At 38.3% G+C, this 22,781-nt stretch overlaps 1 protein-coding gene and 1 long non-coding RNA gene across 2 annotated transcripts; both read right to left on the bottom strand.

Annotated features, from left to right (window-relative positions):
- Positions 1-5,881: 5,881 nt before the first annotated feature.
- On the bottom strand, positions 5,882-12,711 carry LOC114460634 (lysophosphatidylcholine acyltransferase 2-like). The gene is made up of 6 exons (XM_028442540.1): positions 12,338-12,711; positions 11,840-11,982; positions 10,365-10,582; positions 7,608-7,720; positions 7,136-7,196; positions 5,882-6,681 (listed from the first exon to the last, which is right to left on the bottom strand). Exons 1-6 carry the CDS (start codon positions 12,446-12,448, stop codon positions 6,575-6,577), a joined length of 753 nt encoding a protein of 250 aa, XP_028298341.1. The 5' UTR covers positions 12,449-12,711; the 3' UTR covers positions 5,882-6,574.
- A 2,657-nt stretch (positions 12,712-15,368) lies between these two features.
- LOC114460642 (uncharacterized) lies at positions 15,369-16,247 on the bottom strand. Its single transcript, XR_003673695.1, has 3 exons — positions 16,124-16,247; positions 15,810-16,026; positions 15,369-15,645 (listed from the first exon to the last, which is right to left on the bottom strand). It is a non-coding gene; the product is annotated as an uncharacterized LOC114460642 (long non-coding RNA).
- Between the last annotated feature and the right edge of the window lie 6,534 nt (positions 16,248-22,781).

Raw genomic sequence — 22,781 nt, 5'->3', positions numbered from 1 at the left:
CAGTCAGTGTGGAGGCAATTAGTGGGTTTTTAAAGCAGTTGTGATGTTTGAGGGTCGCAGTGATAAAGGGAGATCAGAGAGTTTAATGTGTTTGCAGTCTAACTGTTCTATTTCTAGCCAGGTGTTGTAGTATTCTTTTGGATTAGCCATTCTGTTAAATATAGTATTTGGTTTGCTAAGTAATAATGCATGAAATTAGGGGCTTCTAAACCACCCTCGTCTTTGTTTTTTTGAAGGGTAGAAAGGCTTATTTTAGGTTTTTTATTTCTAGTATAGAATTTTGTAGTTGTAGAATCTAATCTTTGAACCATTGTTTTGGTGGTTTTAGTGGTATCATTGAGAACAAGTAGTTTATTTTTGGTAAGATTTTCATTTTAACTGAGGCTATCCTGCCAAGTAGTGAGATGGGAGATTGTTCATCTCCGCAGATCTTCTGTGACTTTGTCCAACATCGGATCATGATTTAGTTTAATTAATTCATTTAAGTTTGGTGATATATTTAAACCTAGATATTTAATTGTATTTGTGGTGGAGGGGTGTGTGGATTTTGGTGTGCAGGATTCCAAGAGTTTTTTGTCAAAGGGAGGATTGATGATTTTTGTCCAGTTAATGGAATAGTCTGATAATTTAGAGAAGCTGTTTATTAGATTAAATACTTCCTCTAAAGAGGATTGCGGTTCTTCCAAATAGAGTAAATGTCATCCGCGTAGAGATTAATTTTGTGTTCTGAGATGGATGAGTGGATTCCTTTAATAACAGAGTTCTGACGTACAGCTGCTGCGAGAGGTTCAACGAATATTGCAAAAAGCAAAGGTGAGAGTGGACAGCCTTGTCTGGTTCCCCTCTGCAGTGTGAAGCTTTGGGATGTTATTTTGTTTGTGGTTACTGAGGCCTTAGGTTTATTGTACAGGGTGGAGATCCATTGTATGAATGATTCTCCGAAGCCAAATTTGCCAAGGACAGTTAGGAGGAATGACCAGTTTACTCTATCAAATGCTTTTTCTGCATCGAGTGACAAGATTATTGTTTTCTTTTTAGAGTTCTGTGCCATGTTGATCACATTAAACAGTCTTCTCACATTGTCTGTGGAGTGTCTATTTTTAATAAAACCTGTCTGGTCTTGGTGTATAATTGACTGTACTACTTTCTCTAACCTGGATGTGAGTGCTTTGGAAAATAATTTTTAAGTCTGTGTTAATAAGTGAGATGGGACGATAGCTTGAGGGTAATATGGGGTTTTTGTCTGGTTTAAGTAACAATTTAATGTTCGCTGTATTCATGTGACCTCCTACATGCCCTTTATTTTTGATCTCTGTTACTACTCTGAAAAATAGTGGAGCCAGCATTGACCAGAAATGTTTAAGGAATTCAGCAGGGAACCCATCTGGACCTGGGTGCTTTGCCTGTTGACATGCTATCTAAAGCATTTGTAATTCTTGTAAGGTTAATGGTGAGTCTAAGGTGGTTTTCTGATCTATAGTGAGCTGTGGTAGGTTTAGTTTATTAAGAAAGGTTTTAATATCTTCAGGGTCAGGGTTTAAATTTGATGAGTATAAGTTTTGATAATAATCATGAAAGATGTTATTAATGTCCTGAGGTAAGTTTAAAGTTTGACCTGCGTTATCAGAAATTGCTGCTATAAAGGAATTTTCTTTACTATGTTTGAGCTGATTTGCTAAATATTTGCCTGATTTATATTGTAGTCAAAGTTTTTGTATCGTAATTGTTGCAAAATGAAGTCGGTTTTTTTAGATAAGATGATATTCAGATTAAGTTTTGTATTTTGGAGTTTTTTCCCATAAAAGTTCAGAAGGGTTAGCTGCGTATTCTTCCGTAAGTTTTTTGATCTTTTCTTCAAGTGTTTTTTCTGCCATCTGTTCCTGTTTTTTCTTAAAAGAAGAGTATGATATAATCTTCCCTCTAATGACAGCCTTGCCAGTTTCCCAGAGTAAGGACGGTGATATTTCCGGGGAGTCGTTTGTCAATAGAAAGTCCTCCCATTCTTTTCTTATAATTTTTTCAAATTTACTGTCATTAAGTAATGAAGTGTTAAAGCGCCATAGAGAGGATACTTTCTGATTAGAGTCACACTGCAGGGTGAGGGATATTGGGGCATGATCGCTAATAATTATAGGATGTATTTTAGAGGACATCTTATGTACGATGGAATTATTTGAAAGAAAAAAGTCAATTCGGGAGAAGGATTTATGCACAGGGGAGAAGAAGGTATATTCTTTTTTAGTTGGGTTATTCAGTCTCCATACATCTCCTATTCCAAGGTCTTCCATGTAATCCATTAATATTTTAGCAGATCGAGATGGTTTTGTATTTGAGCACTTACTAGATCTGTCCAATGATGTGTTGAGCGCCAGATTGAAGTCACCTCCGATGATTAGAGACGAGTCTGCAGAAAGGTCTGAAAGCTCTGAGAAAATTCTATGGAAAAAATCAGGGTCATCATTATTGGGGGCATATAGATTAAGAATTGTGAAACATTTATTATAGATTACTACTTTGATAATAATATATCTACCCTCTGGGTCTATGACGGAGTTGATTATGTTAACGGGTAACCTTTTGTTGAGAAGAACCGAGACTCCTCTTTGTCTGGAATTAAAACATGAATTATATATCTTGTTAAAATTTGAATCTGTCAGGGATTTTTCTTCTGATTTAAGTAAGTGAGTTTCTTGAAAGAAGACAATGTCTGCATTTAATCTTGATACATAGTCAATATCTTAATCTTTTTAGCCTGTGAGCGAATGCCACGCACATTCCAAGAAGTTACTGTAAACTGATACATAGAGTGAGGTGAGTGTTAGTCCATACAGGTGTGAGCATAAGTGAGAATCTGTGAGCATTTGTGCACTGTGTTGTAAAAAGCTTGGATGCAAGGAAAGAAAGAAGAGGAGACATATTTATCATGCGATAGCACCACGGGGTAAAGGGACTGGATTGAATAGGTTAGTGAAGAGCACAAACATACAATGAACAACAACCAATATCAAAAGAGTAAAAGGAGCAAGGGGTAATTTATAGTGATGTATAGGAGGTGGGGGGTGTTGTGGGTGTTGAGTGAGTGTGAAACAAAAAAAAAGAGTGAGGGGTTCGAGACGAGTGAGTTGACATGAGGGTAGAGAGTGTCCTGTGAGAGAGTACGTGCCAAAAAGTGTTTACCAAATCTAAGCCAATATGGTAGCATACATACAAAACATACTACACTACGTGTCTATATATACCTATCCATGTTTTTATTTTAGTGTTATTATTATCTTTATGTATGTATTTATTTTAATTATTATTATTGTTATATATATATATACATATATTTTTTTTATTTTTTTTTTTTTTTATGGAGTTATCATTATTTTATATATATTTTCTCTATTTATATATTAATATATAATGATACACACACATACATACATACATATATACATACATACATACATACACATACATATAAACATATATATACATATATACATAGACATATATATACATATATACATACACACATACATACACATACACACATACATACATATACATGCACATATATACACACACACATACACACATAAACATATACACATACATATATATATATATATATATATACATATACACACATACATATACATACACACACATCTACATACACATACATATATAAACACATGCATATACACACATACATACATACATATGTATACATACATACATACACATACACACACACATACATACACACTTTTTTTTTTTTTTTTTTTAAATGTATTTATTGTTTTTATTTGCCCTTTTTTTTTTTTTTTTAATGTACAGATATATACATACACACATACAACATATATATTTATTTTAATTTTTTTTAAAAAAATAATGCTACCTTAGCTTCACCATAAGTGGAGAATTATCCTTTCAATGTTAACTCACATAACACCTGTGTTGTGTTTTTTTTTTTTAACTTCATTATTATTATTATTTTTAGATTTGTCTTTCTCAGTAGAGCCAGGGCGTGATGTTTAAGTCCCTAAACAGTTGGCCATCTATGTAAAGCTTGTCTACGACCAGTTTGGAATTTTTGCCTTTCTGTCGGTTTTCTTTAAAGATAGGATACAGGGTTTTTCGACGTTCGTTTATTTCCCGAGGGAATTGATCATTCATGCCGAATTGCGTACCTTTAAGTTCCCGACCTTTACTTTTAACCTGGATCTTCTGTTGAAAGTGCTCAAATTTGGCAATGATGGGACGTGGACGGTTTCCTCTCCGTGGTCCGAGGCGATGGACACGGTGAAATGTGATGTTTTCACGGTTTCTGCCGGGATTTTAAGCGCCGACGACATGAAGTCTTTCAGCAGAGCATGTGGGTCATCGTTGGGGGTTTCTGGAATACCTGAGAATATTACGTTGTCTCTCATACTACGAGATTGGATGTCCAGGACTGATTCTTTAAGAAACTTGTTTTCTTTTTTCAGCTCTTTTACCTCGGAGCTCACCGCAGATAAAGCCGAATGGATATCATGATTATCTTTTTGTAAGTCCTGGATTTGTTGATAGGCAAATTCCAGGCTGACTTTCATTTCCTGAACGTCTCGGTGCAGTAAGTCGAGCACATCCAGCCTCTTAATTATGGTCTGTAGGAGTTCCGTGTGGGATTCTACCTCGAGGTCTGATGTATCGGTGGCCGAATCGTTTTCCGGCGCTTCGCCGACTTACCTGATGTACTGGCTTTTGGTCCGGACTCCATCACGTACTCAGCGTAATATCTATCTATGAAGTCCTCGAGGTCCTCCACTCTGGCTGGTGAGAGGGCGCGTGGTCGGCTCTCGTTGGTGGCGTTGATTTAACGGTAAAAATCGTTAGTATGTGCACGTAAACAGGATCGGTAAACTAGTCACGGCAGCGAGCCGCCATGTTGAATTTTCTCAGCTTGTCATGTGACTCTCAGAACATCTCGCGTGACTTACCTCTCTCGCGTGACTTATACTTCCTGTTCACATCTGCTCGTTGAAAGTTTGATCACACAGTTAAACAGACAGGTACTTTGGTTCTAGGCCTGGGCGATATATACATTAATCGATTAATTCAAGTTTTTTGTTTCGTGTCATTTAAAAAAACATAAAATTAGCATTTTTTTCTCATATTGCTACTGCGCACCTTTTGCCCACACAAGCTTCCATAGCTCCCCCCTCACCCTTGTTTTTTTCACAAACATGCCCACAGCAACAACATGGCTACCGCTAACAAGCGTGAAAAGTTTGTTCCAAAGAAAGGAATAGTATCGTCAGTGGTTTAGAATGGGTTTGGGTTAGTGGTGACAAACGTGGAACAAGTGACTAGGACAAAGGACAGCAGCACAACAAACGTATTCCAGCATCTAAAACATAACATCCAACCGAGTAAAGAAGTGCTAATCTTTACGAGGACAACAAAACAACAAACTCACGCTAAAAAACAAATGACAGTGGTGGAAATCATTCACCCAAGGTATCACCAGAGGTGGTGAAAATACTAGTCTTCAGTACTCAAGTAAAAGAACTTTTACACCAACACACCGAGGCGTGAGTATGTTCTTCCCACCAACTACCAAGTCAAATTCTTTGTGGTGTTTTAAACTGTACTTGGCAAATAAAAACCTTTCTGATTCTGATTCTATTGATACTTGAATAAAAAATAACTCTGGTAAAAGTTCAAGTACATGCTACTAAATGTACTTAAGTAAAAAGTAAAGCAAATGTCCCTTCCATAATAAGATATATATATATATATATATATATATATATATATATATATTTTTTTTTTTTTAAGAACTTGTAAAAAACTAGTACATTGAAATAAATTAAATCTGTTAACCTTTAAAAAAAAAAAAAACCTGGAGAATTTACCACTCATTATAGATAACATTTGTAAATAAAATGTTATTAAAAAAAAAAAAAAATGAAACCGCTCAATTAAACCCAGAGCAGCATTGAGTTTAACATTTTTAAAAACTTGAAAAAGTTAACCATAAAACTAAGGAACCGGCCTAACAGAAAACTACCAACAATTTGAATATTTTTATGTTGTGTCGTCATCTTCGAAGGTCTTAAAAATATATAGAAAATAATATATTTATTACTATTATGTATTACATATGTAATTCTAATATTTATTACAATATAAATATATAAAAAATGTATCTAAAATGTTGAGTTTTGCTCAGATTAAGATGAAGTGAGTTCGTGGTATTGTTTAAAGCTAGAGAAAAAGAATGTGATGTGTAATTTCTTCAGGTTCCGTAATGAGAGAATTCTTTGTTAATGTTTTTGAAAATAGTGCAGCTTTCAATGTGAATGTAAACAAGTCTGTCTTCTTTGAAACTACAAAGTGTTTTATTTGTTTTTTTTTTTAACAAAAGAACAGCTGGCACTTTATTTCCACTAAGTAAATAGGGGTTCATTTTACTTATTGCACTTATTGATTTCTTTAAAAAGTTATATCGTTATCATTTTTTTTGTGACAAAATGGGAGATTTTATACAGCATCTAGGCCACAGCGCCCAGCCCTAATTGGTTCTGATAAATAATCCCCTTTATGTGTGAAGATTTAAATCTATATTTCTACACAAGCAGAAACTCACCAGTGAGTTGGGATATCTCATTATCACAGGCTGCACGGGGACTCCAGGGATGAAGGCACCTACAGTTGGGTTGAGAAGCACAAAACCAGTGCTGAATATTTCTAGTACATCTGACACGAAACCTGTGATCTGACTCTGGTAGCCCAGTCAGACCAGTTTATCAGATAACACCTTAGTGCCAAAGAAAACAACTAGCAACACTGAATGATAGGACTTCTCTAAAAGATTAAAAGATACAAAATGTCAAAGGGTGTGAAAAAAACTACTGAGAAGTTCATTTCAATGAGCTGTTGTTAGAGTTTTCTTTTTTTCCCTTCCTGTGAACAGAAATTTGCAAACAACAGATTGTCTTGTATAAGTTACTTCAAAACTGTAAAACATTCAAGGTGGTTTGACTTTTAATAAACATCACAGATAATGATTTGAATGAAATCATAAATTAATGAATGAATGGATTCAAGTATTGTATGCAATTAGTTGTTCATAACCAAACATGTTTGCAAACATCTTTACCTTGTTTAAAAGTTATAAGACATGAGCGATTCGTACAAGTTCCCTCTGGAAATATCAGGACCTAAGGAGCAAAACATTTTCAAAATGGAACCTGCTTTCATACGGTAATAAATGTTGATCACATTTACAATAAACAAGTAACTCGATATCAAGTGCGTTACACAAAATGTAAAAGCTGCTGTGCAAGCTAATACTCAACTTCCAATGATTGATAAAAAAATAGACCAAAGCCAGAACCTTTAACTACACTGCAAATTTCTTGTATCTTAACAAGATTTATTTTCTTAAATCTAGCCAAATTATCTTCTGCATCTTGTTTTGAGCAATACAAGCTAGTTTCCAGTTTTGTGTGTGAGATAATTAGACTTGTTTCAAGTAAATATTACTTTTTGTTCTTATTTAGTCTGCATATCTAAAAGTTAGTCTCTTGAGTGATACTTGTGTGAGTGAGTGTGTGGTAAATGTGACAAACCTGTGGCCAGCGGCCGTCTGATTTGGCCCTGCTCTCAATCTCTTGAATGGTGTTCTTCCTGGAATCTGGGTCCTTCCTGGACACCAGCACAGGCTGGAGGCAGCGCACAAACCCTACAGGGAATTGACAAACAAGACCATTTCCAGACTCCTTTAAAGATATTAAAACATCTGAAATATTACATCAAACAAACATGTTTAGAGAAGTGGGAGGAAATCTGCCCTACGGCACATTTAGTGACCAACTCACATACTTGGAGGGAGTTTAAGTGGAAAGTAATAATGAGATTTTTTACGAACATAGAAAATTTTAAGCTAAAAAAGTTAGAAAATTGTGTATAAAAATGTACCTGTTTTCTACTTTCAAAATGAAAAATAGGTTCTAAAAAACCCAACTGTGCTTCCCTGAGATATTGACATATAAATACCGTATTTTCCGGGCTATTGAATGCACCGCATAGGGCACTGCACCCTATTGACTGATGCCAATAGGGTACAGTGCCCTTCAAAACGACGGCCAATCAGAACGGGCAGGTAGGCGAGCTGCTGTTCTCTCATTAGCTTTAATGGAGATTTCCGTATTTCAATTGATAAGTTTCCATCTACACATGAACTCTCTTCACTGCTCCACGTCTACGTATCAGTCCATTTACAGCTTTGTATGGTCACTTTTTACTGGAACCAGACTGATGCACCACTCCCTCTGTTCTTCTTTCCGTGAACTACCGCAGAGCGATCACAGCGAGTCCAGACTTTGAGTCAGACTCAGAATACGGGCGTGATTTCTTCTGAACAAACCCAAAGTAGTGATATGGTAACTTTATGCTGTTTATTGTTTCCTTCTATTACAAACTGGCTGATGTATACTTTATCCATACTGTTCTGATTAGTGATCGACCGATTCATTGGCCGATTTTTGCGTGTTTTACGTGTAACGGCATCGGCCGATGTACACTGCTGTGTTTGCCGATCTGCTTTAATTACAGAGCGGCTGCCACAGGCTGCTCGTGTTTCCGGAGACAGAGGCTGCAGAGTGCAGAGCCCCTCCCCCGACTAGCAGAACGTGAAGGAAGCTCTTCAACCCCAACGACAAGTTTTAAACTTTCAAAGCATCTTTTACTGTTCCGTGTTGTTGTCGCAGTTGTATTTAACGAGCAGCTGGCTGGAGGTGTGGCTTATGTGTATGTAGGTGTGTGTGTGTGTGTTTCTCTCTCCCTCCCTCTCTGCTTCTCACTCAGTGGGATACAATCATTACAGTGATATGAGAGCGCTGCGCTGAGAAGGAGGGTTTTTAAAACTTTGAGAAACAGTTAATTACTTGTTTGAATATTCCTGTGAATGTTGATGCAATTTAGAACAGAAACTTGAACAGTTTGTTGCTTAATGCACATCTGACATCACGTTATTTTCCTCTGCTAATTTATGTTCTGGGGTTGTGTTGGAATTGAATTATTCATGGTTTCTTGTTTGTGTTTAATACTATAATTATACATAATTATACTCAATAATCCTGTTAATAAAATATATCTTCAGTAAGGTCAACTTTTGTCAAAGCTATTTTCAGGACAAGGACGAAGAGTTCTCTTTCATAATATTTTACGAGATGTCTCACTCTATTTTTTACTTGTTCTTGTTCTACACCACCTCTTTTTATTATTTGTTAAATATTTTTTACTTGGTGTCGTTCTATCTCACCTTTGTTAATTTCAATAATGTTCCTTTTTTTAATTGAGACTTGTACCATTTGTTATCATTGTATATATTTTATGATGTAAATTGAGGGAGCAAAAGTAGCATCGGCTCCAATCATTGATTTAAGAAAATCAGCAGTCCGCATCGGTCATCGGCTAAGGCTGATAAAAAAAAAAATTGATATCCATATAGGTTCTGATCTCCGTTCCGTCTCCGTCTGTCAGTTCTCATTACGTAAGCTTCTGCATCAACCTCAGAGTCCAGAGCACTGATCGCTCCTGAACAAAACTAACGGCAATTTAATTGGTCTAATGTAACGGAGCTCAATTATTTTCACGGCGTGAAGCTTGCAAAACTGGAAAAACTCCACAAATTAGCCGCGTCTGGACATTACTGTACACTTCTTCCATTATTTGTTACTAAGGAAAGTATTGACTTTGTAAAATTAATCTGTGGTGCCAAATGTTTCAAAACTCACTTTTATTTTATGGAGGCAGTTTTTGATTTATTATTGATAAATCTCACTGGAACTATTACATGGAAGTCAAGTGAAACTTCAAAGGAACCATCAAAGACGATTAGCAGAACTCCGCTGACGAAGACTGGCAGTCGACATTTCATGAAAAACTGTCTGAATAAACAAAACCTCAACTTAACATACTATTCAAAAAGAAGACTAAATGAAAATCGCAGGAACTAATGTGACTCTTTTTCAGCAGCACAGTCAGTTATAGGCTTGTACAATATAAATTAATCTATGAGCGGGTCAAGTCATAAATTTAGGATTTTTTTTTATCTTATATTGTGCATTTTTGGAACGTCAGTTGCCTTGTTTTAATTTTAGTGAGGTTAGTACACATTCAGAGCTATAAATGCTATAGGACTAATAATTTGCTTAATAATTTATTTCGGTGTTTCGGTTTTCGGCCTTGGTTTTTTTCATTTTCGATCTTGGCAATTAATTTTCATTTCAGTGCATCCCTAAAAAATATCTTCGGACACAACTACACAAACCAACATCCCTGCTTTACGGGGATGAAATAAAGACAAGTATAAAAAGTCTTACTTCCAAAAATAGGCGTAGCCAGGTTTTCCACTCGGGACACGGTGGAGGGCAGGCCGGCCATGATGCACACGATCCCGTCAAAGAAGGTGGAGTGTGGAGCCACTGCCAGGATGGGAGCTTCACTGCTGCTGACCTGCTTCCCTTTAACCACCACTCTGAAGCCCATACAGAAGTAGTACGCTCTTCCCAGCACAGCCATCACATTCCGACACATAAATCTGCAGAAAGGAAATATTATTTGTATTTAGAGCTCTTTTGTAATGTATTGTACATTTTATATTCACTGAGGATTATTGTTGATTTTTTTTGTGTGTCTGGGTTAACTTTTCCTCCTACACCATTTGTCCCATTTTGACAAATAAGCTATCAATTTTTTTTTCAACTTTTTCAACCTTATTGCTAACGTTTAGCTAATGCTCGGTTAGTGCTAATGCTAGATTAGTGCTAATGCCATTGCTAGGTTAATGCTAATGCTCGGTTAGGCTAATGCTAACACTAGAATAATGCTAATGTTATGCTAATGCTAACACTAACACTAGCGATTTCTAAGTGAATACAAATGCTAGCAATTGCTACGCTAATACAGTGAGACATTTTCATCAGGAAAAGCAAATATTCTCTAGTAGTTCTTTTGTACTTCTTAAGTTCTAAACTTGACCGTTTGAGCATAAAGTATTTTTCAGTATTTTTGTAACCGTTTCTCTTCAAATACTGTTTTTTTTTTTTTCAGTTTTCAACAAATACAAACAAGAAATGTGAGTTTTAGGAACAACAAGTTGCACCACTTTTTACTTTACTCATAAGCCGCACATTTCCCAGAACTAACACAGAGAAGACACTTCCTCTAAACTATACAAACATAGAATGACAAAAAAACTTAGAAAACTATAGACAGTGTCTACAAAACTCCATAAAAGGACACTGAATTGACAAAATGTAAAAAAGCGTACAAACGTATTTTTTTCTATATTTTTATAAATTTCTATTTTTTAATGTGTGTGTTTTGTACAGCGTACAAAAATATTGTTTTTTCTGTATTTTCAGAAAAATATATTTTGTGTGTTTTGTACAGTGTACAAAAAAAATATATATATACAGTTTTTACATGTGTATGTGTTCTTTGTACAGCGTACAATAAGGACAATATTGTTTTTTCTATATTTTTTTCTATATTTTCAGAAAAATATATTTTTATGTGTGTTTTGTACAGTGTACAAAAACAAAAATATATATATAGTTTTTACATGTGTATGTGTATAGTTTTTACATGTGTATGTGTTCTTTGTACAGCGTACACAATAAGGATACACGTGCTTTAGAAAAAGAGGAAGTACCAACTCTAATCCTTGAGGAAAACCATCTGCGATAAATTTGATTTGAACAAAATAAAAGTCCAGTTTTTAAGTACGTAAACAAACTGCAGGCCACTTGGATGGCAACTGTTGCAGCAGGATGCTGTTTGTATCCATAGTTACCGTCTCCAGCCTGTCATTGGCTCCACTGCTCCTTTTAAAGGATGCTTGAAGGTTATAATGACAGATACGGGCCATGTCACCATCAGGACCAGAGAGATGAGGACGGCCCTGACAGGAACCAGGAAGATCCCCAGCAGGACACACTGAGAGGAGAGAAAGAGAGGAGCACATACATCATCATACATGATGGACCTTCAACATTACATGGTACACTGCTGTCAGCTTATGCAACAGCTCACAGGCTGATATTTGCTGCTATAAGAGCACAAATATGCACAAGCATATAAGCCCACATGTGTGATTTTTTTTCTGGGGGAAAAACAACAACAACAACACAGACACACACACACAATGGCTCTTATTGTATGCGCAGCATAAACACAGCTTTGGAAGCCGATTGTGGCTGTAGCCGATTACAGGCCTAGGTGGGAGAGCAGCCCTAGTGTGATCGATGTGGTTCACTGGAACAATGAGCTGAAGATGAAACCGTTTACTCACTTTGAGGACAGCTGCTTTGCTCAGTTTGGTGTCTTGAACGAAGGGATTGATGACGGCGGGCAGCAGCAGGGACTGCTGTCTGGGCAGGTCGCACACACGCTGCGGAGGCATGGTGAGGCTGTCAGAGGAGCGGAGGAGGAGGAGAAGGAGGACTACTGCTGCTGCTCAGGAGCTCTTACGTTATCATTTCACTTCCTCAACTATGACGGTTTGGCTGTCCTCCCACAGACGATACGGACGGTTTCCCCCACGGCGAGCCCCAGCCCCGGAGAGACGTACCGGAGCGGAACGGAGAGAAGGTTTTGAAGCTCCGCCCCCTGCGTGCTAGCAGCGGGCTCGAGCCTCGAACATTCATGCTGCTACAGTCCCGGATGTAAACACACCGCTGTATCTGAAATAATGCGACCCTCTATTAATATTCTTTCTTATATGTAAATAATGTTTAAAAATGGTGATACAGTACCCTCAATTTAAACAATGGCACATATGTCTCAGAGAGAGAGACAGAGAGGGAGGGGGGCATTGACAAATGAAAGCATAATATGGGGTTTTATAATGTTTATTTTTTTATTTAGAAAATGACAATACTAAATATTACCAGCTACTCACAAAACAACAGCAAAAAACACACAAAAAAAGAGTAAATCTACTGAATAAAAAAAACAGACAAGCAAAAACAAAATGCACAAAATGACACCTGAAGACACACACTAAGTGAGACAGGTTAGTTTTACCCTACTGATGATGTGTTATTGCAATAGTAATCCTGCTGTTGCAATAGTAATCCTGATGATGTGTTGTTGCAGTAGTAATCCTGCGGATCGTAATACCTACGATTACCAGCAACACACAAAACGACAACAAAGACACACTAAATGAGAGAAAAACACACACGATTACCACAAAATACCCCAAATAACAGAGAAACATACAAAGTGACATAAGAAACAACCAAAGGACACCAAATACACACACACTGAGATAGAGTATTTTAAATAATACTAAGAACACACAAAAAACGACAACAAAAACACACAAAATAAGGGAAAAAAACATACAAAATGATGATCAAAATGATATTGATTAGAACATGAACTGAAAATACATCGTTCGGTCAGTCTTGGTCCAATATCAAGAGGGAGATGGCAAGAAAAAATAAAAAAAACTATAGAAATAATTCTATTCAGGAGGCACTAATGACTGTTTCATTCCTCTTATTTACATAGTGAGATTCTTTAAAGTTTGTGTTATCATTACATCATTATACTTGATTGTGTTTTTCAGAATTCTGAGCAAAATGTAGTAGTCGGACATGTCTTTTTATTCAATAATTATTTTAATAAAATCTATCCTTTGTCAGTCAATGTTTTCCAGTTGTGCAGCAGATTACTAAAATAAAATCATTCACTTTGGTATAAAAGCATGAAATTTGGCACAGATACTCTCTAAGGGCCACTATTCTGGAAAAATGCGTTGGCCACTCAAAAATTCAATATGGCGGCCATTTTTCAAGACGGCTGTTATTGCTATTCAATGGTTATTATATAACAAAAAAAATGCTTAGAGCTTGTTTGTAAGAGATTCAGAAGAAGCATTTTCATTTAATACTGTTTTCTATTTACTGTATCACTGCCATTGCAATCCAACAATGTTCAAGATGTGGGACGCTAAGAAATTTCACAATACGTGTCAATCCTGCTCATATTTTGTGATATATTACTGACATTTAAATCTGTTATAACTTTGTGAGGTAACATAGTCGAAAGTTTGTTTAATTCAATTAATTAATTAAAGGTGTTTAAAGACAGTTTCTGGTACTATATAGTAATTACAATCAAACCTGGGATATGGACTTACTTCACAGAAATAGAAAATTAAGAATTCATTATTATATTTGGCAGCGTTGAATGGGAGACCTTTTTATTTCTGTTTCAGTATCATATAAGGACAGTGAGGAGGAGTAACAACAGGAACAATGACTGCAGACGAGAACACCACATAAAAAAGGAAAGAAAAAAAAAAAAAAAACGTTAATGAAAAGATGAAATTATGGTATGAAGAAGATAAGAATGTTTGACCAGGGAAGAAACGAGGTTTGATGTAAAATTATCTGTGTTCAAATCAGGGGACAGATCTGGATAAGCAAAATGCTTTTTTCCGTCGCCCTTTCCAGCATGCAAAAGGACAAAAAAAAAACAATGATGTGATTTTGCTCTGAATGTCAAAGTGAATTTCTGTGATTGCAACCATGTCGGAAATGAACTGAATACATAAATAAAATAGAAAAAAATAAATATGAACATTGATTTCTGGTCATTTCAAAATATTCAATTTGGCATCTTTGAAAATAAAAACATACAGTTTTGATCCATAATGTAATTATAACAAAATATTATATACACCCACACATACTGTATATACTGGGCTCATCAGTGTTCATTCATTAATATCATCAGACCTAATATAAATATGAATCAGCAGCCACCATCTCCCCCCATACTTTTAGGTAAAAAGTAATAATAAACACCAAGCCTTCAATCTCTGTTAAACATTTTCCAAAAAAAAAAGAGAGATCTGGGGCTGTATCACTAGCTCCACATCGTCTCATATTTTACAAAACTTCTAACTCACCTGATGCCTCTTTGTGTCAGCATCTGCCATGCTGCACCTCCGGCTGCGCCTGTGATTGAAGACTTATTAGCCAATCATATTAGGATGTTTTGTTGACTGTTCTGATTGGTTAAGAATTGTGCCACATTGTAACACTGTTTTCAGAGCCGTTAAGTCATCCAGATGCAATAAATTTCATTCTGGAAAAAGGAAAATCTTAAGTGCAACTCAATGTGAATGCAAAGGTATTCATTCTATCAACAGCTGCAAAACACTAAACAAAGGAGCCAGCTTTGCCACCACTGTTAAACCTGTGGAGAACAAACCTCACCCTGCAAAGAAAGCCAAAGAAATTAAAACGTTACAAATAAATACATGCATTTTCTGTGGTGCGTGGCAAATACTGGTTGTGTGTGTACAGTTGGGAAGAATGGAACATGAGAAGAAGATCGAATTCTTAAACGGAAATGGCATTTGCTTCAGCTGTTTGTCTACAGGACACATTAGTAAGCACTGCCGCAAGAGGATTTCCTGTTCAAAGTGTAACCTTAAGCATGCCACTGTACTCCACAGAGAAAAGGATTCAGAGTGGGCTGAGAAGGATGCAGAGGTCTGTTTCAACAAGCTGGTGTCAAGTGGCCTTACAGGGGGTGGAGTCCAAGATTGTAAGCTGCCAATTGTGCCTGTCCAAGTAAAATCTAAAAAGGGAAGCAAAATTGTCACCACCTATGACTTTTTCAACCAAGGGAGCACAGCAGTGTTTAGTACAGAAAGTCTAATCAACAAACTGTAACTCACAGGGATGAAAGAACACATTATTCAAAGCACTGTGGGCCAACAAAAGTTTGTGAGCAACACTCACATTCAGAAGGGAACCTTTGGTAATATTTGCAGACATGAAGTCCACGTTTCACCAGGTACGAGTTACTCCTGATGACACTTATCTGCTCAGGTTATTCTGGTGGCCAGATGGCGCTCTGGAGAAAGAGCCTACTGAGTACAGGATGAGAGAGCATTTGTTTGGGGCAACAATATATCCCAGCTCTGCTAACTATGTCCTCAGAAGACTATGGGATTCACTATAGTGGGGAAGAAAGACACAAGTTACATCACATTTTTTATATTAATGATTTTCTCATTACTGTAGCCACAGCGGAAAAAGCTATGTCCCTTTACCAAGAACTGGTCTCTTTATGCTCCAAGGAAGGACTTTTTCCTCACAAAGTGAATGAGCATTAAATCAGATGCGTTGGAAGCCATCTCAGAGCAAAATGCATGGGGCAGTTGGAAGTCGAGATGGATGCTCTGCCAATGGAGAGAGTGCTTACAGTGGATTTTTTTTCTTTTAAATCTGACAAATATAAGTTCAAGGTCACTTACCAGAAGATAAATACTATCAATCATTGCCTCCATTTTGGATCCTCTTAGAATATTGAGCCCTGTAATTTTAACAGCCAAGACAATCCTGAGAAATCTGTGTGGGTGACAGATAGACTGAGATGAAACTTTACTTTGGTTTAACACCAAGGGTTGGTTAAAACTAATACAGCAGCTTCATATTACAATTTTGTGGTTACTAGGTGTCTGAAACCAGTGAGAAAGGATACCGAACAGTTACTTACCTGGCCTCAACAAACAAGAACTCTGAGCTACACTGTGTTTTAGTAATGGGAAAATCTGGAGTTGCTCCTTTAAAATCTGTAACTATCGCTAGGATGAAGCTCATAGCTGCAACTATGACCAGACATATGATGTACTCTGGAGAAAGGAGCTGCAGAGGGATCTTAAGGATTCTGTAGTTCGGACAGTCAGTGAGTCAGTCCTCAACTACATTAAGAATGACACTTCATGTTATAAAGTATTTGGTTCCTAACCAAGTTTCACAAATCCTTCAAGTTTCCTGTGCTGTACAGTGGAGGTTTGTGGACACAGCCAGTAACTCAGCAAACATAGCCTCCAAAAGTTGAGATATTTATCAAACACCCTACATGGCTTTCAGAGCCTCACTTTCTGTTACACTCTGAGATTGAGTCAGTCTGCAAAACATTAGCCAACTTTTCCCTGAAGATCCTTAGGTGAAAAAAAGGCAGTAATGAATGCAATACAGGCAGAAGAGGAGGCAGTTCTTCATCTGTTCCAGTATTTTTGCTCCTTGACATGTCTGAAGAAATTTGCGGCATAGATTCTGAGAATAAAAGACTTGCATTTCTCCTGTGTGGAAAAGACAAGACAGTTGCATCTGGCCCTGGCACGGTTTGACCTCACCAGGGAGCAACATGAGTCCTCTGTGGAAGAGAAGATAAACAGGTTTAAAAGGACCACCATGAAGGAATATCCTGGTGGGGGACTTGGACCAGGCTGAGCTGGCCATTGTCAAGTACTGCCAGCAGATCCTGAGGAGCTGGCCAGTCTGGAGAAAGGTTAACTTATTGAGATATCACTGATATTCAGAAGCTCTGCCCACAACTGCAAGACGGAGTCCTTGGTGGCCGACTTAGTAGATTGTTTATGCCAGTGAAGGTCTGTAATATTGGCAACAAATGATCTCCATGTTTTAGAGTTTCTCGGTAGACACACACATTAGCAAGTTGGACATGGTGGTCATAACCATATGTTGTCGTACATAAGAGAGAGATACTGAATAACTGGTGTAACAACAGCCATAAGGAAGGTGCTGTCCGAGTGTATCTTCTGTTGTCATCTAAATGCTATGCCAGTGCACCAACAAATGGCAGATTTAACTGAAGAAAGAATTGTGCCTCCATTCACTTGTGTGGGAGTATATTTACATTGGGCCTTTTGAAGTAAAGAGCAGCAAGTAAAGAGAAAAAACATGGTCAAGCAGTGTTATTTTCACCTGTCTGGCTGTTAGAGCAGTTCATGCTGAAGTTGCACCATCCTTGGACACTGACTCTTGCATCAATGCACTCAGACGGTTTATGGCCAGAAGAGGTCAAGTGTGGGAACTTCGCTCCAACAGAAGCACCAACTTCCTATTAGCAGACTGAGAACTGTAAAAGTCTCTCCTTCCTTACCACCGCCCTGTGACCGACTGAGCGGTATGAATGCAGCCTGTCCCTTTAATCAGCTTCCCTCCAGTCTTCAGAGCAAAATGTTGCTCTCTCATCCCCATCTGTGGAAGTGTGTGAGAAATTAAGGCGGGCTACATGACTAGAAATGTGATCAGAGCACATAATTATCCAATTACAATCTCACGATTTTACGCATTAACAGTCTGTATTTCTCACCAGCATTCTTTCCTTCCTGCTTTTTCTGTTGAAACAGTGTTGCTTTAGATCGGGATTAAGGATTTTAATTCTTCATCTTTTAATAATCATTGTCTGTTCTTCCATGGTACGTAATGGTGGCTGCTCTGCATGGTTTCTGTGTTTGCGATTGGTCAGACACTGCAAACTCAACTCCCTTTTGTGTGAGCATGCACACAGCCAAGTTCGAATCACCTGGCTTCAGTGAATGTGTTAATAACCAGCTTTGCAGTACAGCTGCCCTGTGACCGGTAATGTTTGGTTAGGTGAAGCCCGCTAACGAAGAGATGTCCCAGATATATTTATCCGGCTTTGTCGTACAGGCCATTTCACATTTAGCAGCAACTTTTAGTATAGGTTTTTGCTTTAGCATGTAAAAACATGGCTTCCATTGCCATTGCACTAAGTGTATAAAATCAAGCAGCGAAGCCAGACATAATGACATATTGACTCAAAAACACACAAAATAACAAAAAAAAAAGCCCCAAAAAACAACTAAAAACCCACAAAATGATTGAAAATTTTATAAAACGACCACAAAACACCCAAAAGTAAAGAAACATATTACATTTACTCTCGTTACTGTAATTGAGTAGCTTTTTTGTGTAAAAGTAAAATCTGTAATTTTACTTTTACTTAAGGAAATTCTACAGTACTTCGCTACATTTGAAATAGATTCCGTTACAGAGTAAAATATATCCCGCACGCAGACGGGAGTCTGCTACATTTGTGCTGTTGAATGTACCCTAGAGCTGTTGTTAGGATCAGCCAATAGAATGTGTATATGTCTATGGCCTGCTCTGTAGATTCACGTGACTCATATTGCTGCATCGCAACAAAGCGAGAGCACTAAATTCTGATGGAGAGCAGGAAACTTGAGAATCTGCCTTCTGAAATCATCAAAACGCCCATGTTTTGTGGAGTTTACGGCTGCTCCAGTCATTCTAAACAAGAAAAGGAAAAGAGATTTTATAGAGTACCGAAGATTATCGTTCACACGGGTGATAAATGTAAAAAGCTCACAGAACAACGCCCTAAAAAGTGGATTTTAAACCTACGTCTGCGGTCGGGGGGAGCAGAGTCTGCAGCGACCACTTGGTCAGGGGTATGTTAGCAAGCTAACTTTATTTTTGTGGCTGTGTTTATATAGCATTAGGTTGTGTGCGACTCAGAGCGGAGCATTTTTGTGCCCCCCAAAGTTTTCCTAATGCCCCCCCCATTTAATGCTGCGTGGCGCCGACTCTGGTCTTCCCTGCGCTTCGTTTATTGGATGCTCTGACACATTGGATGTATTGACACAAGCACTTACCTCATGAAATTGACATCCTTGACATTTATTTTATTTTATTTATCCAGGTTAGCCACACCGTGTCTTGTTCGCAAGCACGTTATTTTGAAATGGTGTTTTCTAATGAATTATAATAATAAAAAAGTTTGATCTGTATACACGTCTTTCTATCTTTTTATTGCATGGGAGAAATGCCCCTCCCAAACAAAAAAAAAAGAAGAAGTAACTAAGTATCGTTTAATCTGAGTACATTTTAAGTGAGCTACTTTTTACTTTTACTCGGGTAGATTTTTACACCAGTAAATTTACTTTTACTTTAAGTACAAATTTGATCAAAGTAACAGTACTTTTACTTAAGTAGATTTTTTCTGTACTCTATCCACCCCTGCCTCTGACCAAGGGAAACAGACTTCTTCTATAAACATTTTTGAAAGAATGTGTTGCTCTCAGATTCTCAGTAAATTCCTGCAAGTGTAATAGGATGCCACTCTGCAAGTCCAGCCTTGAAATTTCATTGCTGAGATAAATTCCACAGTCAACTGTCAGCAATATTTAACCAAAAGAAACAGATTCACAGCAACTCAGCAATGAAGTGGTAGGTTAATGTAAAATGACAGAGAGGGATCAGTTCATGCAGAAACAGAGTGTGGAGTTTACAGACTTTCTGCAGAAACAGTTAATAGTCACTAAAGGCCTCCAAAAATAATATTGCCTTAATATTAGTTTAGGAACAGTGTGCAGAGAGTTTCAGTGGTATCCATTCATCTGCACCTAAGCATATGCAAAGTGTTTGGAGTTACCAGCAGAATGTGACTTGTTTGACTGCATATGAAGTGTAAAGCTAGGTGAAAGTCTGGTTCATGGTTTAGGGCTTCATTAAGGTGGACAGACATTGTTGGATTTTTTCAATCATTGTACTCAGCTCTAGCTCAAATGTGCACAGCTCACGATTCATGTTCTCACATTGTACGGACCGACACTCTGACACGATCTGACTGCTCACACTGTACGTTGATACACGACACGTCGGGGTCTTGTTTTCAGAAATGCAATGTACAAATTAGAAGAAGAAGAAGAAGAAGAAGAAGAAGAAGAAGAAGAAGAAGAAGAAGAAGAAGAAGAAGAAGAACTCTCAAACGTCATCATTAAAACAGAAGAAGAAGAAGAACCCGGAAGTGGAGAGACACTCGCAAAGGCAGCAATGTGATGGACCAGGAACTGTTTGAACAGACGTGGGCAGTACGGTCTGTCAATTCTACAGTGGACCTATGGCGTTGGCGCATGTGCAGTGTGAGAATAATAATAATATTAATAATAATAATAATAATAGTAACAATAATAATAATAATAATAATAATAATAATAATAATAATAATAATAATAATAATAATAATAATAATATGGGATAATAGTGCAGTAGTGCAATGATGAGTAGTGCAGGTGAACATTTATATTATGTACATGAGCATTCAAGTGACAGTTTGTTTAGTTCTAGGGTTATTTAACAGAAACAGGTCTGACACTCTTTGACAGTTTAGCGTTGATCAGAGTGACAGCCTGGGGGAAGAAACTGTACAGTGATCTGTAACGTCTTCTGGAGGGGAGGAGTTTAAACAGATTGTGTCCAGGGTGTGAGGGGTCTGCAGTGATGTTACCTGCTCGTTACTTGATCCTGGACAGGTAGAAGTCTTAGATGGGGGGCAGTTCAACACGGATGATCTTTTCTGCAGACCTTATAATCTGTTGTAGTCTGTGTCTGTCTAGCTTGTTTGTGGATCCAAACCAGACAGTGATGGAGATGCACAGAACAGACCAAATGATGGAGGTGTAGAACATGATCAGCAGCTCCTGGGGCAGGTTGAACTTCTTCAGCTGATGCATGAAGTACATCCTCTGCTGTGCCTTTTTTCTGATTGTGTCTATGTGGGAGGTCCACTTCAGGTCCTGTGAGATTGTGGATCCCAGGAACCTGAAAGACTCCACGGTAGCCACTGTGCTGTTCAGAACGGTGGGTTGGGATTTCTCCTCAAATCCACTGTCATCCCCACAGTCTTGAGCGGGGTCAGCTCCAGATGGTCCTGACTGCACCAGAGAGCCAGCTGTTTCACTTTCCGTCAGAAGTCAGACTCGTCCCCGTCCTGGATGAGGCCAATGACGGTGGTGTCGTCTGCAAACTTCAGGAGTTTCACAGAGGGGTCCCCTGACATGCAGTCATTGGTGTAGAGGGAGAATAGCAGTGGGGAGAGAACACACCCCTGGGGGGCACCAGTGCTGAGTGACCGGGTGCTGGATGTGATGCTTCCCAGCCTTACTTGCTGCTTCCTGTCAGTCAGGAAGTTGGTAATCCACTGACACTGACGGTGGAGGCTGGCACTGTGAGCTGGGCGAGTTTCTGGTGAAGGATGTCCGGGATGATGGTGTTGAACACAGAGCTGAAATCCACAAACAGGATCCAAGCGTAGGTTCCTGGGGAGTCAAGGTGATGCAGTTTTGGTCAGATTGTTCCTGGACCACCTTAAACAGGTCCCAGTCCCCACTCATGTAGGCTTCCTCCTTAGCCTGACGCAGCATCCTAAGTTGAGGTGTAAACCAGGGTTTGTTGTTATTGTATGTGCAGAAGGTCCTGGTCTGCACACACGTCCTCACAGAAGCTGATGTCACAGTGTCAGTGAGTTCGTCTAGGTTGTCTGATGCAGCTTCAAAAACACTCCACTCAGTACAGTCAAAGCTGTCCTGTAATTCCTGCTTTGACTCCTCTGTCCACCTCTTTACAGTTCTTACTACAGGCTTAGCAGATTTAAATTTATGCCTGCAGGTCGGGATGAGGTGAATCAGACAGTGATCAGAGAGCCCCCAAAGCTGCACGGGGGACATAGTGAAATGAATCCTTTATTACTGTGTAGCAGTGGTCCAGTTTGTTAACCAAGGTTAACCTTACATTAACCTTGGTTAATCGCCAGATAGCTCTTTTATGCGGTACGCTCTGAGGAGCTGAAAGTCTGGTAGATGAGGAGAGCTATCCGGGATGAGTTCACTGAGTTAGGTTTCAGTAAAACACAGGGCGGCGGATCTGCAAAAGTCCGTGTTTCTGGTGTTTAGGAGCAGCAGTTCATCCATCTTATTTGCCAGTGAGCAGACATTCGCCAGGTGAATTGATGGAAGCGCAGTGCGTAATCCCCGCTGCCTCAGTTTAAAGAGTGCGCCTGCTCGTTTACCCTGTCTGCATGTCCCTGACTGCCTCCCCGCAACAAAATTGGTATCGACCGGCCACTGGAGCGCA

This window comes from Gouania willdenowi, chromosome 3 (genome assembly GCF_900634775.1).
Source record: "Gouania willdenowi chromosome 3, fGouWil2.1, whole genome shotgun sequence".
NCBI classification, from domain to species: Eukaryota; Metazoa; Chordata; class Actinopteri; order Blenniiformes; family Gobiesocidae; genus Gouania; species Gouania willdenowi.
Note: the sequence above shows the minus strand (reverse complement) of the source record. Positions and strands in the feature narration are given on the sequence as shown.